A 13,771-nucleotide genomic window follows, 5' to 3' on the forward strand; every position below is an offset into this window, starting at 1 on the left:
AGGTGGCAAGCGAGCTGCAGGTCCTTCTTTAGCGTGCCTTCCTTTCTTGCGAACAAGTCGTCCTGGTGAATTTCTCTAGGAGCCTTGCAGCTTCCTCGTGTCGCCCTCGACAAATAAGTGTTGCTTGATTCCAGATGAAACCGGTCCACTTTGGCTCGAGTACGGAGGCAACTTTCGGTAGTCTCAAGACGGTACCTCCCCCTAAAAAGGTCAAGTAGAAGTGAGAGATCTGGACGGTGTCGCCAACAGCCGCTATATGTTACCCTCAAGGTATTACGCTTGTAGGCCACCAGCAGTGTAGGATGTCTGTCGAGATTCCCAGGGCAAGTCGTGGACTCGAAGACTCGAATGTCTGTAAGTGTGTCGTCGTGCAGCTTTCTAAGCCTCAACTTCATGCACTTCCTGTCTCTCTCTCTCTCAAAGTCGCTTCTTTCTGTCTGTCTAGAAGGACCCTAACGATCGAGGTCGTGGACCGGGCAGTCAGAGCGCCTTGTCTGCGTCCGTCGTCGTCTGTGGTATCAAAGAGTGACACGGGCAAGAGGGGGGGACCAACACCCAGGCCGCGTGTGTGGGATGTTGGAAGAAGATTCGAGGGGGGGAGCAGGGAGAGAGGGGGAAGGCTCAAACAAAGTATTATACAGCGAGGAAAGACGGCAATGGGAACTCAAGCCATTGAGCGGACCAATTGGTCTTTTTAAAAACAAAAGTGACCCAAGAGAAGAAGTGATGATGAGGTCGTCCGAGGCGGGCAGAGTCGTCCTGGGGCGAGGGACAAGGATATATACGTAGCCAGCTATGGTGGAGGGCAAGCAGGCAGGTAGGCAGGCAGGCATGCATGGGTTGTTTAGTTTAGAGATGCGCCCATGCATCGAGACGCCATGGTGGGTGGTCCCATCTAAACAAGGTCAAAGTACTCGTTGGGTATGGCATGGATGGGGACGTGTCTGTTGCTATGTAATGGATGGAAGGTCTTTGCTTGACCCGTCCAAGATTGTGGTGTAAAGAAGGCACGCCGACGGACGGACGGGTCTTGAAGGTACTTCGTCTAAACTGGCACCTGCTTGCTCGTTCAGTGTGCTTTCTTAGCTACACCACACTCTCGCAGATACACATGCATCACGTTCATCTGTAAGGGTATTGGGGCAGACGAGGGGCGGGGGATAGAGGGGGGTGGATGGCGGTTGTATCGGGGTCGAAGAAGAGGAGGGGGCGTGTGGAGTATGGGAGTGTGGGCGTGTCGGCGGCATGGGCGTGGGTGTGTGTGCCAGTTGTAGAATGGGGAAAAATAGGATGAAGAGGAGAAAGGACAAAAAGATGACAAGCAAAGAGGCGTTGAATCGATACCTCCTACATATACCCCAGCCATGGCATGGCTCCAGGAGTACAAAAGGAGTACTTGCGCGTACTTGGGGGGTCAGACTCCACCGGCGCGACCCAAGTATCTCTCTCTCTGTGCGGGTGTGCATCTTCTCGCTCTTCATCTTTCGCCCACCACTCTCAGTTGCTTCTGCCGCCCGCTGTTGCGCCTACACTACACAGTACACACGCCTGCGTCTGCTGCCTCTTGTCTCTAACACGGGCTGGATTGACAACCGGCTGGGCATGGGACGGGGGCCCCTGTGGGTGTGGATGGGGTCCAGAGGCTGGCTTTTGGTGGCTCCGTGTTGGGACGACGCTTCTTTAGCAAGCAGTCAGATGCATGGCCTGCTGTGGCCCATGGGCCGAGAGGCAGATCAATCAGTGTCTTCTGTGGATGCATCGCATCGACCTGGCATCAGCACTTGCGACGAATAGCGCCGCAATATCTTCTCGCAGTCGCATCGACTCGTCCCCCAACTCAATGCGCCGTCGATTGTCGATAGAGGACAGGTCGACAATATGGATTTCAAAAAGGCTCGGGTAGGGAGGGGGGCCTCTGTTGCCCTGCTCTCCACTTCCCTTATTTCCTGACTGATTCCGGGTTTCTTGTGCGATACGGTCCATGATGGATGGTCAAGGTCCCCTCCGACCTCGACCCTTGGACCGAAACGACTAAGCAGTCAGTCAGAGGCGGCTGGAGACACGGACACTGGTCGCCTGCCCGCTCCTCTCTCTCCTCTTCTTGGCCCCATTGCACTATGGACGGCGACTGGGGAAACGCGAATCACAGGGCGGAGACGATCTGATCTGGTGGAGAGGGGAGTGAAACGACCGCAGCTTGTGGAGGCTGTAGGGAGGGTACGGCTTGAAGAACAGCATACATACCTAGTAGAGAGAAGAGAGGAGGAGGAGGAGTACAAACGCACAAGCCTAAGAGGCGACAAGAAGCGGCAAGAGAGGCTAGCACATTTCTTCCCTTTGGATGGATAATACTTGCAAGAGCCTAGTGTAGCGCGCGAATAACGCCATACCCTGCGCGCGCTAGGGAGGGTCTTTTTTTTTTGTGCCTTGGTTGGCCAACCCTTCTCCATTATCCATGGTTGAGCGGCTAGTTGATGTGGGAAATGGCAGCACGGCGAGATTTGGAGATCCACTGCTCGGGTGGGCAGATTCCATCATTCGTTTGAGTACGACCGGCCATCTGCACATCCAGAGACAAAAGGTGGGGAGCATTAGATGCAGGTCTGGGGGGCTGCTGGCGACTGGGACCAGGTGCAAAGAGAGAGCTTTCCGTCAGTGGTCTTGGCCTGAAGAGTCGCAATGCGCGGAGGGCGGGCGACAAGGGCTCGGCGGAAAAAGTCTAGGCGAGGTCGATTCAACGGCCCGGCGAATTCAAGATGGCCGCAAGCCGGCGAAAGCAAGGGGAGGGGGGACCTGCCCAGACGGGAGACAAGAGGATGGGATTTGACGGCGGTAGTAGCAGCTAATCACCAACCTGGCAGCATCCATCAGCAACAGCAACAAATACCACGATTGCAAGAGAATGGGTGAGTGGTGGTATCTTAGGTAGCCGCAGGCCGACGGGATGCTGGGAGGGGTAAAATCTTGATAAATTGGGGAACGGCTGTCTTTAGTCTCTCGGCATGAAAACATGAGCCCAGTTTTGAAATAATAAAAATAATACAGGTAGGTCGGCTTGCCGTCAACACGCACTGACGAGAGACCCTGGCATGGCCTGGGCCGTTGTAGAGTCCCCGGTTTTCGCATCTGACAAACGGACGGCCAGCGTGGAGTTGAATCGAGCGGAAGAACAAGCATTAATGTTGCTTGTTGTGGGTATTTTCATTGTCCAGCGGGGAGACCAGACCAGACTCGGACAAGCATACGCAGCCAGGCAAGAAGAAGGTGAACTCACTCACACACTCTCTAGCTGCGACTGCTACAGGCGTCTCCTGCTGGCGGCTGTTGCTCAGCTTCTGCCTTCTGCCGCTTGCTGGGATTTGATTTCGTGAATGGCACCAAGACTTGTTTCTTGGAACTGCTGGTAGCCCCTCTTGACTGATTCATCCAAGACGTCGTTCGTCTCGGACGCCGGTCTGCTCGATTGCTGCTATCCAGAGCAACGCAACCGAAGGCAAGCTCTAGGTGGTGTGCCATTGTATGCTCAGACGATTCTGATATCTGATGGACGGTGCAGGTAGAAGAGTGACAGACGCAGTGCCGTTGCTCTGCACTCAGTCTGACCTGCCACATTGCGACGACAGGACCGACAGGGTTGACGGTCCATGATGCTCCTGATCCTTGCCAGACTTGGTCGGGGCGGATGCCGTTTTCGTGATGATAACGGCCCCGCGGTTAGTTTTCGCAAAGAGGCGCGAATATTTCCCGTAGCCTGTAGATCCTTCTCATTGGGGTTGAATGAATTGGCCCAACAGAGCTTGCGTAGGTTGGTCCCGGCAAGCGAAGAGCCACTTGGGCAGGCCCCATGCTGCGTTGTCTTACGCAGTGAGCGCGCTCAGTTGCGGAGCGAGTGCTAGGGTGGTGGAGATTACGCATACAGTCTCCATCAATCATCAAGCCCGTCGTCGTCTTTCTTCCGTCTCAGTCAGTTCTGGTGGGCGACGGGGTGGGGGAGACTGAAGATTGCTTGTCGCCAGATTCCAGACCGGATGTGATGCACAGACACTTGTGGCACACTCACCCACAACTCCCCCGTGCCGGCCGAGAGTGAGTGCGCAACAAGGACGGGAATCTTTTGCCCAAAGCATGTGAGTTGTGTGCGAAGGCTTCATTACGATAAAAACGAGGGTTGCACTGGTCCATTTGGCTCGCGCCGACCGCTATGTCGGGGTCTCCTTATTTGAAAGCTTTCACTACCCTACTTTAGGTGCTCATATTGAGCAGGTCCGGCCGTCCTGCAGGCTGCAAGCCATGGAGCCGTCGACCTGAATCGAAGAGAAGAAAAGGCGAACTACCTGCATTCGCGTGAGACACTGATCAGTCCATCCCACACAAGCTTGGGCTTGACATCAGAAAGCACTTGCATAGGTAGTGTAATGGGGCAGGATGTGGATGGATGGATTTGGTGTGGTGTGCAACGACGGCATGGGGACCATGTAAGTGTGTCATGATCTCGATTGAACACGAGCCGAAGAAGACGAGACGAAGCCTTGCCGCATCAGGACGGGAAGACGTCGTGCCTTTCCCAGAGAAGATGGGGATCCGTAGGTAGTTCGAATGTCGTATGCGTACGGGCAAATAGGAAAGGATAGGATCGGAGGAGCCGCCTTGAAAAGGTGGTAAAGCGAAGGAAGCTGAATGGTCGGAACTGGGAGCGTTGAAGACATTAGGGCGTAGGTAGGGGAAGACAGGCTGGAGCTGGACCCTGCTCTGCGAAGCCGCTGTTGATCTAGGCACACAGGTTATGCTTGTCGTCAGCGTACGTGGTATGATCAGATGCCGGGCAAGGCGATGTTGGTGTACACGGGCGGTCCAGGCAGAGGGTCACAGGACGAAAGGCAAGCCTAGCAGCGCAACGGAAGGATATGTTGAAATCAAGAAAAAAGAAGTAGAAAAAAAGGTTATTGACCAAGTTGATTCCAAGCCGTGGTTGGAGGAGGGTACGGAGTGACGGAGAGCCACTCCGTCGAGACCGAGGGGTGGGACTGGGCTGCCTTAGTATCAACATTAGCATGTGTACCTATTCCGAACCACGTACGAGAGGGGCCTTTTATTTGTGAGTTTTGAGAAAGGGGTTGCGTTGCCCATAGCCGGTGCATCTTGACAATGAAACACCAAACATGTGTGGTTGTCCTCTTGTAGCGACTTGCTGGATCATGTCTCAGTTCAGGTACTTACCTATTTTAGCACGGGATGGAGAGGAGCTTGCCTTGGCGTATCCCCAGTCACGACTGGACTTAGGCGAAACTTGGGCGAATGTGACGTGAGGCAAGTGAGCAATTGACTCGACCGCATGCCGCCTTAAGGACGTTGATTGATTTTAGAGGGTGTGAGGTTGGATTGTGGTTGTGGTGGGCACAATGTCGTGCTCGTATGAGAGAGATACGGAAAGAGGATGGGATGAGTGTTGTGTGCTGTGTACAGAGTAGACTCGGCTCCTCCTTCTTCCATCACCACTATCAACATGAGGAAGAAGGTGCTGTTGCTTACCTTAGGTAGGCAGGTACTTTTCCTCAAGCCTATCATCAACCTGGAAGAGGAAGGGAAGCCTCACCTTAGCTCACCTTCCCTCCTCGCTCACTTCCGTCCATTCCGTCCGTTCCTTCTCGAAATCTGTTACTTTCACTTCGACCTATCTTCACATTCGATCAAATTCCCGTCTCATCGAAAAATTATCTCTGCCCAGAGAGTTTCTTCGTCACTTGGCACCTCGCTCCAACTACCTCGCCATCAGCCTTCGTTCATTATACACTCTTAGTCGGCCCGGTCACTCAGTCCTCCTGCCGCCGCTCATGTCGGCCACTCCATCACATCTCAATGCCGAATCCTCTGTACGTCACTTGTCAAAAATTCTATTGACAGATACCGGCTGGCCCATGCTGACCCGCCCAAGGACAACGTACTCGGCCAAATCGACAGCGTCAGTCCGACTTACAGACACAGGACAAGAGTACTTCGACATCACAGTGTACCTAAATCTCCAGCGGCCGGTTGCTCGTCCAATTTTCAGATCTTGCCCTGCCTCGGTCGCCTCTCCTATGCGCAATGAAACTCGACGTCCACATGCGCCGTTGGCCGGCATGGGCCTCGAAATGAAACCCCGGCGGACCTGGACAAGCTCGGCCATTACAGAGAACTTCGTGTCAGTCAAATGTCCGCTCCATGTCGCCGAACTGCTTCCATCGTCTGCCCGCTTGCATCGACCAAGCTATGTCATGCCAATACCAACTGCCAACACCAACCATGCTTTTCTATTCCCTCGACGGGCGTGTGTCAAAAAAAAAGTACCTTGATGTGCCTCCATCTCCATGCAGGAGCAAGCTGCTGTATTCGCAAAAATTATGTTCTCCGACTCTCACTACCAACCAGTGCGGAGTCAGGACATGGCGCGCTGCAGCTGGCCCCATTTGGAACTTGCCAAAGCCCACAACAGATCACCACCGCAGGGAACTTCGACGTTAGCCTGATTGCGCCGTGGGTTCTTTGGCTTGCCGCACTACTTTGTAAGCTACATCGCCTTGGCTGGCATCAGATTCCACCATGTTTCCAACGGCATTCCGTCATCCAATGCCTTTGGCTCCATCCACGGTTCCTTCTTCTCTCAGTCTTTCTCTCTAACCAGTCTTCCAGTACACACGCTCTGCCGAGCCTTTGGTGGCGCCAGCTTGGCTTATGTGATGGCCAGTCTAATGCCAGCCACGAAGTCACCGCATGCATTGCATTCCAGAAGCACGATTAAACCCGAGGCAACGTCCCAGCATTTGGCTTTCCATCGCCTACTTCTATCAGCCACGGAAGGGTCTCAAACGAGCATGTATGGCGACAATGCTCCTTACTTGCTCAGGTCTACACTGTCTTTACTGTTTGGCAAGACTTACTCTCAGTGAATCTCCGCGTTCACTGATGTTCAACGAAAATCGTTGCGTTTTTTCCTTCTTCTTCTCCCTCCTGCGGCAAGAAACGATACCCCATGCAGATATTTAGCCACTCCGATCAACGGCTCATGTGTGAAATCTACAAGCAAACAACTAGGAGCTCAGTGGCTACAACGAGTCATGGCCCGCCGTGTGGATAAACTGCGATTCCAGCTGATTGCGGGACAAAATTACTCCTCACCAACGCGCTCCCGCGGTCTGCACTGCACGCCTCAAGACCGAGCCGAAGGACCTCCGCCGTCGAGACATGCGACACGGTTGTGGACGAGGGGGGTACCTCCATCAATAAAACCATTCAGCCCCCTCTCCTCCATCCGATCGCCTGCCCAGCCTCGCTATCTCTCTCCGCATAGCGGCCAGATTTGGTTCTGATACAGGACACGCAAGCTAAAGAAGAGTCGATATTTTTTCGACATTGGTTTCGTCAACATATCGTCTTTTCATGCTCCTCAGGCAATCCTGAGAAAGCCCATGCGGCTTCATTCCCCCTCGTGAACAAATGGGTCACGGCTAGCTGTACTGATCATTACACACAATCTGTTACACGCATCACCGTTAGGCCCTTTGTTGCCCACTTCTCGGGGTCGAGGCTCGCGGAGACGTTGTGCCCGGGGCAGAAGATCGTCTCTTTCCCTGGTTTATTTAGGGCGCAAATCGCGACTGATACTCCGGGGCAGGCTGCCAGGGATCTCCCCAGAATGTTTTAGCCTCGTCAGATGTGATCCATATACTCCTCCTGGCGTGCTTGAAGAATGCCACGGCCGCCGTCCGGTTCGGACGACACAGTGACCTTAGACCTCGGGCAAACGTCGAGCAAGTGCGCGAGCGTCAACGCCACGGCATCATTACTTATTCGGGCACCCTGGAAATCGCCCAACAAACGCTTCACGACTGCAGCCAACTTTCACAGGCGTTGTTTACCTGACGAACCTACACGTACGGTCCAAAAGTTTATTGCAAGATGCTCGGCATTTCTGCCGGGGCAAACTTTGTGAGCAATCACGTTTGGAGACGGACAAGCCCCTCAAGATTGATTTGAGGGTGGATGTTGCAGACAGGGTGGATGGAGGTGACACACTTACTGCCAACTCCGTCGGATGTTTCTTCAGGGTCCACTCCATTGCCTGCGCCCACACACTATCGCACTCTCTGGTGAGTGTGACATGGCTCGAAGCTTGAGCCCAGCTGGAAAACTCTGCATGGAATTGCGGCACAAATATGCAGACTATCATTGCCTGTCGACTCCGTTCCGCACTCAGACAACACAGCCTTCTGTCATTTTGTGATCTGTCACGAATCGACGGTGAGGTTGCAGGCGAAAGGTTGCTCGTGTTCCATTCTCATGATGCTGATGGTCTTCTCGTACCAGCCTCTCCGCCAACGGTCGAGTCGTTCAAGATTTTGTACGAGCCACCCTTAAAGCTCAGTAGTGATTACTTCATAAGGCCCCTTTGGTCTGGGAAAATCGAGATCTGAAGCGACCAACAAGACCAATGGCTGATCACGCCTAGCACGAACTCCTCACATCTCAGCTGTTCGTCGACTCCACAGTGACAGGTCCCTGCACAATGGAGTACGATATACTACCTGGATGAAAGCCACAACCTGGCCACCACCGATATTGACGGTGCAGCCAACCGTTTTGGTTGCCAACATCGGAACTGCGGGCAAGTTGCGCCGGCAGAACCGACGCGCTGCAAGCCGGCATTCGCCAGCACCAAGGCCAAGAAGCGAAGTCAAGGAGCCTAGAACGCCGCCCCTCCCTTCCCCCCTTCGTCGAGAGACGCTCCAACCGCTTCCACCCTCGGATACCTGTGGTGTCTTAAGCCACTGGAGAGTGGCATACAAAGAAGAGTCATTTGTTCAGTCTTTGTAAGCCTTCTATCGCTCCGGCTTCGTCTCGACACCAACTTTCCATGTCAATAACCCCATAACCAGTTGCTCGTATTCGCTATCCTCCACCACTTACCAAGTTTAGTAGTTGTTGATTCTCGGTTGAACGACAAAAAGTAGGGCCATGTAGCCCTCGTAATCGCCTTACCTACTCTGACATTTCGTAGTCTTGTTGTGCAGCAACTGGCTCACTCCGTCATTGTCTGACCCCCGCGGCTTATGTGATCCCATGCTAGTGTTTCTCCGTCATCGTACGTCAGGCCCCAGTTCCTTGGGTGCCGAAGAGTGCGCTCGCAGTATCGTTCTCATGGAAAGGCGGGCAGGCCTCACTTCCTCTTCGGGACGGTGCCGTACACCCACGCGGGCTACAATGGATCCAGGCCCTGATGACAGCGCATGAAGGCCAGGGTGAAATCGTGCGGGAAGTGCGTCCCGGGGAAGCAGGCGGGCGCTTTCCGGCGTGGTTGATCTTGGATGATGTGCATCCATCCTCCCAGTCTTATGCAGTCCCATTCATTCTGTTTGTCCGGTAGGAATGCTGTGGTTATTGCAGCACCGGCCGTGCCTGGCGAACCACACAGACGCTGCGTAGGCACGCGGTGGCCAAGAAACCCCCTCCTGTAAGTGATGTCTCGCCGATATATCTCCTCCGCTTTGTCAATATGAACTCAGGTTGTTTGCTGTGTCATAACGCACAAGGTGCATATTCGCAGTGTTTATGAGTTGTCCAATGTCTAATGCATGTCTCGCAGGTTGCAAGGTCCAAGGGTCGATGCGACCTGGTCTATTTGATAGTTATGAAGATGAGCTGTCGTCCTTGCCGCTCTAAAGAGATTATAACCGTCTCTTGCAAGCCGGCCATAGGATCCCTCTCAGCAGACCTGGGCACCAGAAGCTGTTATGCACACGAAGGAGGGAGACGGGGTTTGATGCGGTCAAAGACCATTCGTTCTCTGCTGGTGATGCCCACGCAGCGGCGCAGTGACCATGACCGCTGTTGGGTGGGCGAAATTGTCGACATATCGAAATATCATGGTCTCTGGCTAGCGCTGTAGGCTCTCTAGCTCAGAGGCGCCCTCGGCACCATGCAGAGTGACCAACATGCCATCATTCAGCATGCTTGTTGAAGCCGATCGGATGAATGCTCCTAGGGCTGTATTGAGAATGACCTTCTCATCTGCCATCTCGCCCGCTTTCACAGACTCTTAGAGTATGTCTCATGTCCAAAAACGCAATGCAGCACGTCATGGGATGGAAAATGCGGGAAAACAACCACTTCTCCTTACGCACACCGTCAAGAGCCGGCGGCGATACAAACTACGAAAATATCCTGCTGGAGTCCCAGTCGAGACGCCTAGGGACAGGATAGTTCTGCCCCAGAGGAGGCACGCCTTCAAGAAAGGCCTCTCTTTTTTCTGTCACAATTGATCGCGCGGGATTCGGAGAGCTCGCCTCCAAGTCTACCAAGGCCCGTCTCCTGCGACCCAAGAGATTGACAGCCATGGGACCCAACTGATTCGTGTCTCGAGAGCATGGCAAGGCAGACGGGCACCTGGAAGGCCCCTCCGAAAGCATGAGGATAACCTTCAAGTGACACGACGTTCTTCTCTTTCCTAACTTGATTCTTCACGCTATCTTGAGCCCTTTCCGCCTCGGGACTGCACTCATGATCATCGCGGGACATTTCCAAACTCGCCACCCTCCCCACAGCCGAGACTGGCGCTCACGATGGTCACTGGTAAAGCCCTCGGTCAATATCCCCCGAATCTTCGACGTCCTTTCCACATTGGGTCTGGAGTGACAGGCGACATGTCGTGGACTCCGGAGAAGGGTCCAGATCTGCATGCTGGGCGCCTTGGACGAGCATGAAGATACTTCAGGACTACCCGGAAATACTTTCTTCACCTCGGAGATGTGGCAGTAACCATGCTCCGCGTAGCAAGAAACCCCGGACGAGTGATCATGTGTTCCGTCCACGCGGGGCGTCGTCGCAAAGCGTCTCCTGCCACAGAAAAGACTTGTCAGAGCAGCACACTTGGCGTCAAGACTGGCTGGCCGCAGCCGGCAACTCGAGCAAACTCTGCAGACGATACTATCGGGACAGTCAAGAAGCAGGACTTTTCGAAGGATAAATACCGCAATGTGGACTCGAGTCTCAACGTGACGACTTTGCCCAGCAGCGGACAAGAATAGTCTACAGTTCGCTGGAAGATTCGAAAGAAACGAGACATCCAACAGACACCGCGTGCCTTGGACGACTGCTGGTGGCGCGTTCAAGAGTGACTCGGGAGACCAGTGTGGACAGATTGCGGCTCTTTCACAGCCGAGACATTACCTCGAACAGACTAGGAGTGCGGGACCTGGCATGCCGTTGGCTCTCTGCCAGGAGATCGACACGAGTACGGTGTCAGATGGCAGCACGCGACAGCAGCGGCGGCTTCACCTAGACAAGGTGGCGAAACACGAGGCGGGTGACCTTGATCTGCGGTCGGGGCCACAGCAGTCGAACACGTTGCTGTCTAGATGGGCGGTTCAGGCTAGTTACGGAAATGTTCCATTGTTGCCGATAGCCGCGACGATGCAAGGTTTGCGGATGGAGGTGCGACTCAGATTGGTTCCCGGTTGGCGGCTCCCTGCAGCATGTGAGGCTCGGAGCGGCAATGACGTTGACGATCCGACGTAGTTAGCCGCGCTTTTGTCTTCGTCTTATATGTGACGAGACCTCAACTTCAAGTCGAGACATCTCATCGGGTGTCGCCAAGATGCCACCAGATGGATGAAGCCTCGTTCTGTCAAGCTCAGCAGTGCTTGATAAAAGGATGCGAGTGCGTATGGCTACATTTCCTGGGCCGAACCTGCCCCTCACGGCTTGTTCTTTTCGTCATCATTAGTTGAAGTTCAAGGCTTGAATCGCACAGCATAGGCAATATGAGGGTGGATGTGTAAGAGATCAACCCCCCCCCCCCCCCCCCTATTTCGTTTTCTCACCATGAAGTTGGGGACAACAGCAAGAATCCTTCGCAGCTGGGACACATTCATCTTCTTTGGCAGCAAAGTCGAGACGGCACCAGTCTCTATGAAGTTTCATGTCGGGCTGCCATCATTCTTACTAGTCACTCGCTGCCTGCATGCATGAGGTGAGATATCGGGGCAAGCTCCAAGAAACCGCGTCGGAAGGGAAGCTTGCAGGTGCCCTACTCCCTCTCCGAAGAACACCAAAGTAACATGCAACACCGCGTAGTCCCCGGAGACAACCAGAACGGCTGTCATCGTTACAGGGACGATGACGAGGTGCCTGGGGTTTACCGTAGCCTGTCCTATCTGGGCCTTCCTCGTCTAAAGAGAGCCCCGGAGTAGCCGCCCCCCGCCTTTCCGCCTTTCCTTTACTCCGGTTGCATGCGTGTTGCAGGCATATGATGACCGATCAACTTCCAGCAGACCCAGGCCGGTGTTGGCCAGGGTTAAGCGGGCAGCCCGCGGCGGACAGGACATGTCGTAAGTGATCTCTGGGAGAGGGGAAGAAAGAAAACGACCAGCGGCCGCAGAAAGACCCCACCCACTCTGGTTTCTTTTGTATCTGCGCGCAGCACTGAGTATATGCTTATTCAAAGATATGGAAGGGGGCTTGTTTCCGGTCTCCGTGATTCGCGAGTAGGCTGTCTTGCAGCCCTTGGGGACCCGGCCGGAAGGAAAGCCAGCGCGGCGTACAGCAGGTTTTAACGCCCTCGCACGGCAAAGAAGCCTATCATTCTGGCGTGTCCCTGGATCGGATGCCTATCACGTCTCTGAAAGTTACGCGTCGTGGATGCTGCGCAAGACAGGGGCCGACGGCAACGGGGCAAATGTATCCTCCCCGTCAACCGCAGCGGCCCGGCATCCAGAAAACACACCGGTTACGTGCCGGCACCGTCCGAACGGAGGCGGGGTATTGTCAAGATTCGTGACTAACACGGCTTTTGGTCAAGGACATACACATGCTCCCTCAATGGCTAGGCATATGTCCGTAACTCCAGAACCATCGAACCAGCATCGCATGAATCCCGAGCGCGGATGATGAACACGTAAGAACCGAACTCTTGTTGTATACAGGGAAGCAGCCCGTGATGTTAACACGCGAGATACTAGTATTGATAGTCTGAGATCAGCGTAGGGAAAACACAAGTCCGCATAATCCAACACTGGGAGATACAGAATCGAAGCAGAAGCAGTAACCAGTCGGGGTTCCCCTTCGTCTCTCACACGTTTGATGCTCTATGCATGAACCACGAAGTCTACCGAACAGGTTCCGCATGTATGCAATGTTGCCATGGTCCACGGACCAAACGGCACGTTTCCGAAAAAGAGCTGTAGTCAAGCCGGCATCGTAGGCGCCCCCGTCGATGACTTGCCACGTTCGACTCCGCATGGCATAGCATACCAAAACCCTAGCCCGGAGACATATGTTCCAGATTAGTAAAAGCCATCCAGGCCGACTCGCTCGACGGCTAGCCATGTGTGTGTGTAAGATGGTGATGCCGGCATCTACCTGAGGCGGGAGCCCCCAGCAACCCGTTTCACGCAACGGCACACCGACGATCACTCACTCCATGGGGGCATCAGAATCGATGTCGCCGAACTTTGTCCGAGTAACCAAGACGAACATGCGTTACGAAAGCTGAATGGAGCAGCGGCATTAAAGGTAGCGGCAAGGCGAAGGAGGTCCAGTGGCCTCCGGCGTAGTGCATATCACAGCATTTGCTCCCAAAAAGGAGGGGATTCGTCTAGCATTGTCCCAAATATGTAAAGTTATAAAGGCATATGAACCAAACGATGTCGCGTTTCGAAATGGATCAAGATGCGGAAGAGCTATGATTGCCGAGAGAGCTGTGCCGACCCGGCAGGAGGCCACAAGGTCCAAGACATAC

At 54.1% G+C, this 13,771-nt stretch overlaps 1 protein-coding gene across 1 annotated transcript; it reads left to right on the plus strand.

Annotated features, from left to right (window-relative positions):
- Positions 1 to 10,793: 10,793 nt before the first annotated feature.
- Positions 10,794 to 11,060, plus strand: CH63R_05668 (uncharacterized protein; the record flags this gene model as incomplete). The annotated part of the gene is made up of 1 exon (XM_018300643.1): positions 10,794 to 11,060. The coding sequence occupies one exon, from the start codon at positions 10,794 to 10,796 to the stop codon at positions 11,058 to 11,060; it is 267 nt and encodes an 88-aa protein (XP_018158493.1).
- Between the last annotated feature and the right edge of the window lie 2,711 nt (positions 11,061 to 13,771).

Source organism: Colletotrichum higginsianum, chromosome 4, assembly GCF_001672515.1.
Source record: "Colletotrichum higginsianum IMI 349063 chromosome 4, whole genome shotgun sequence".
In the NCBI taxonomy this organism is placed as follows: domain Eukaryota; kingdom Fungi; phylum Ascomycota; class Sordariomycetes; order Glomerellales; family Glomerellaceae; genus Colletotrichum; species Colletotrichum higginsianum.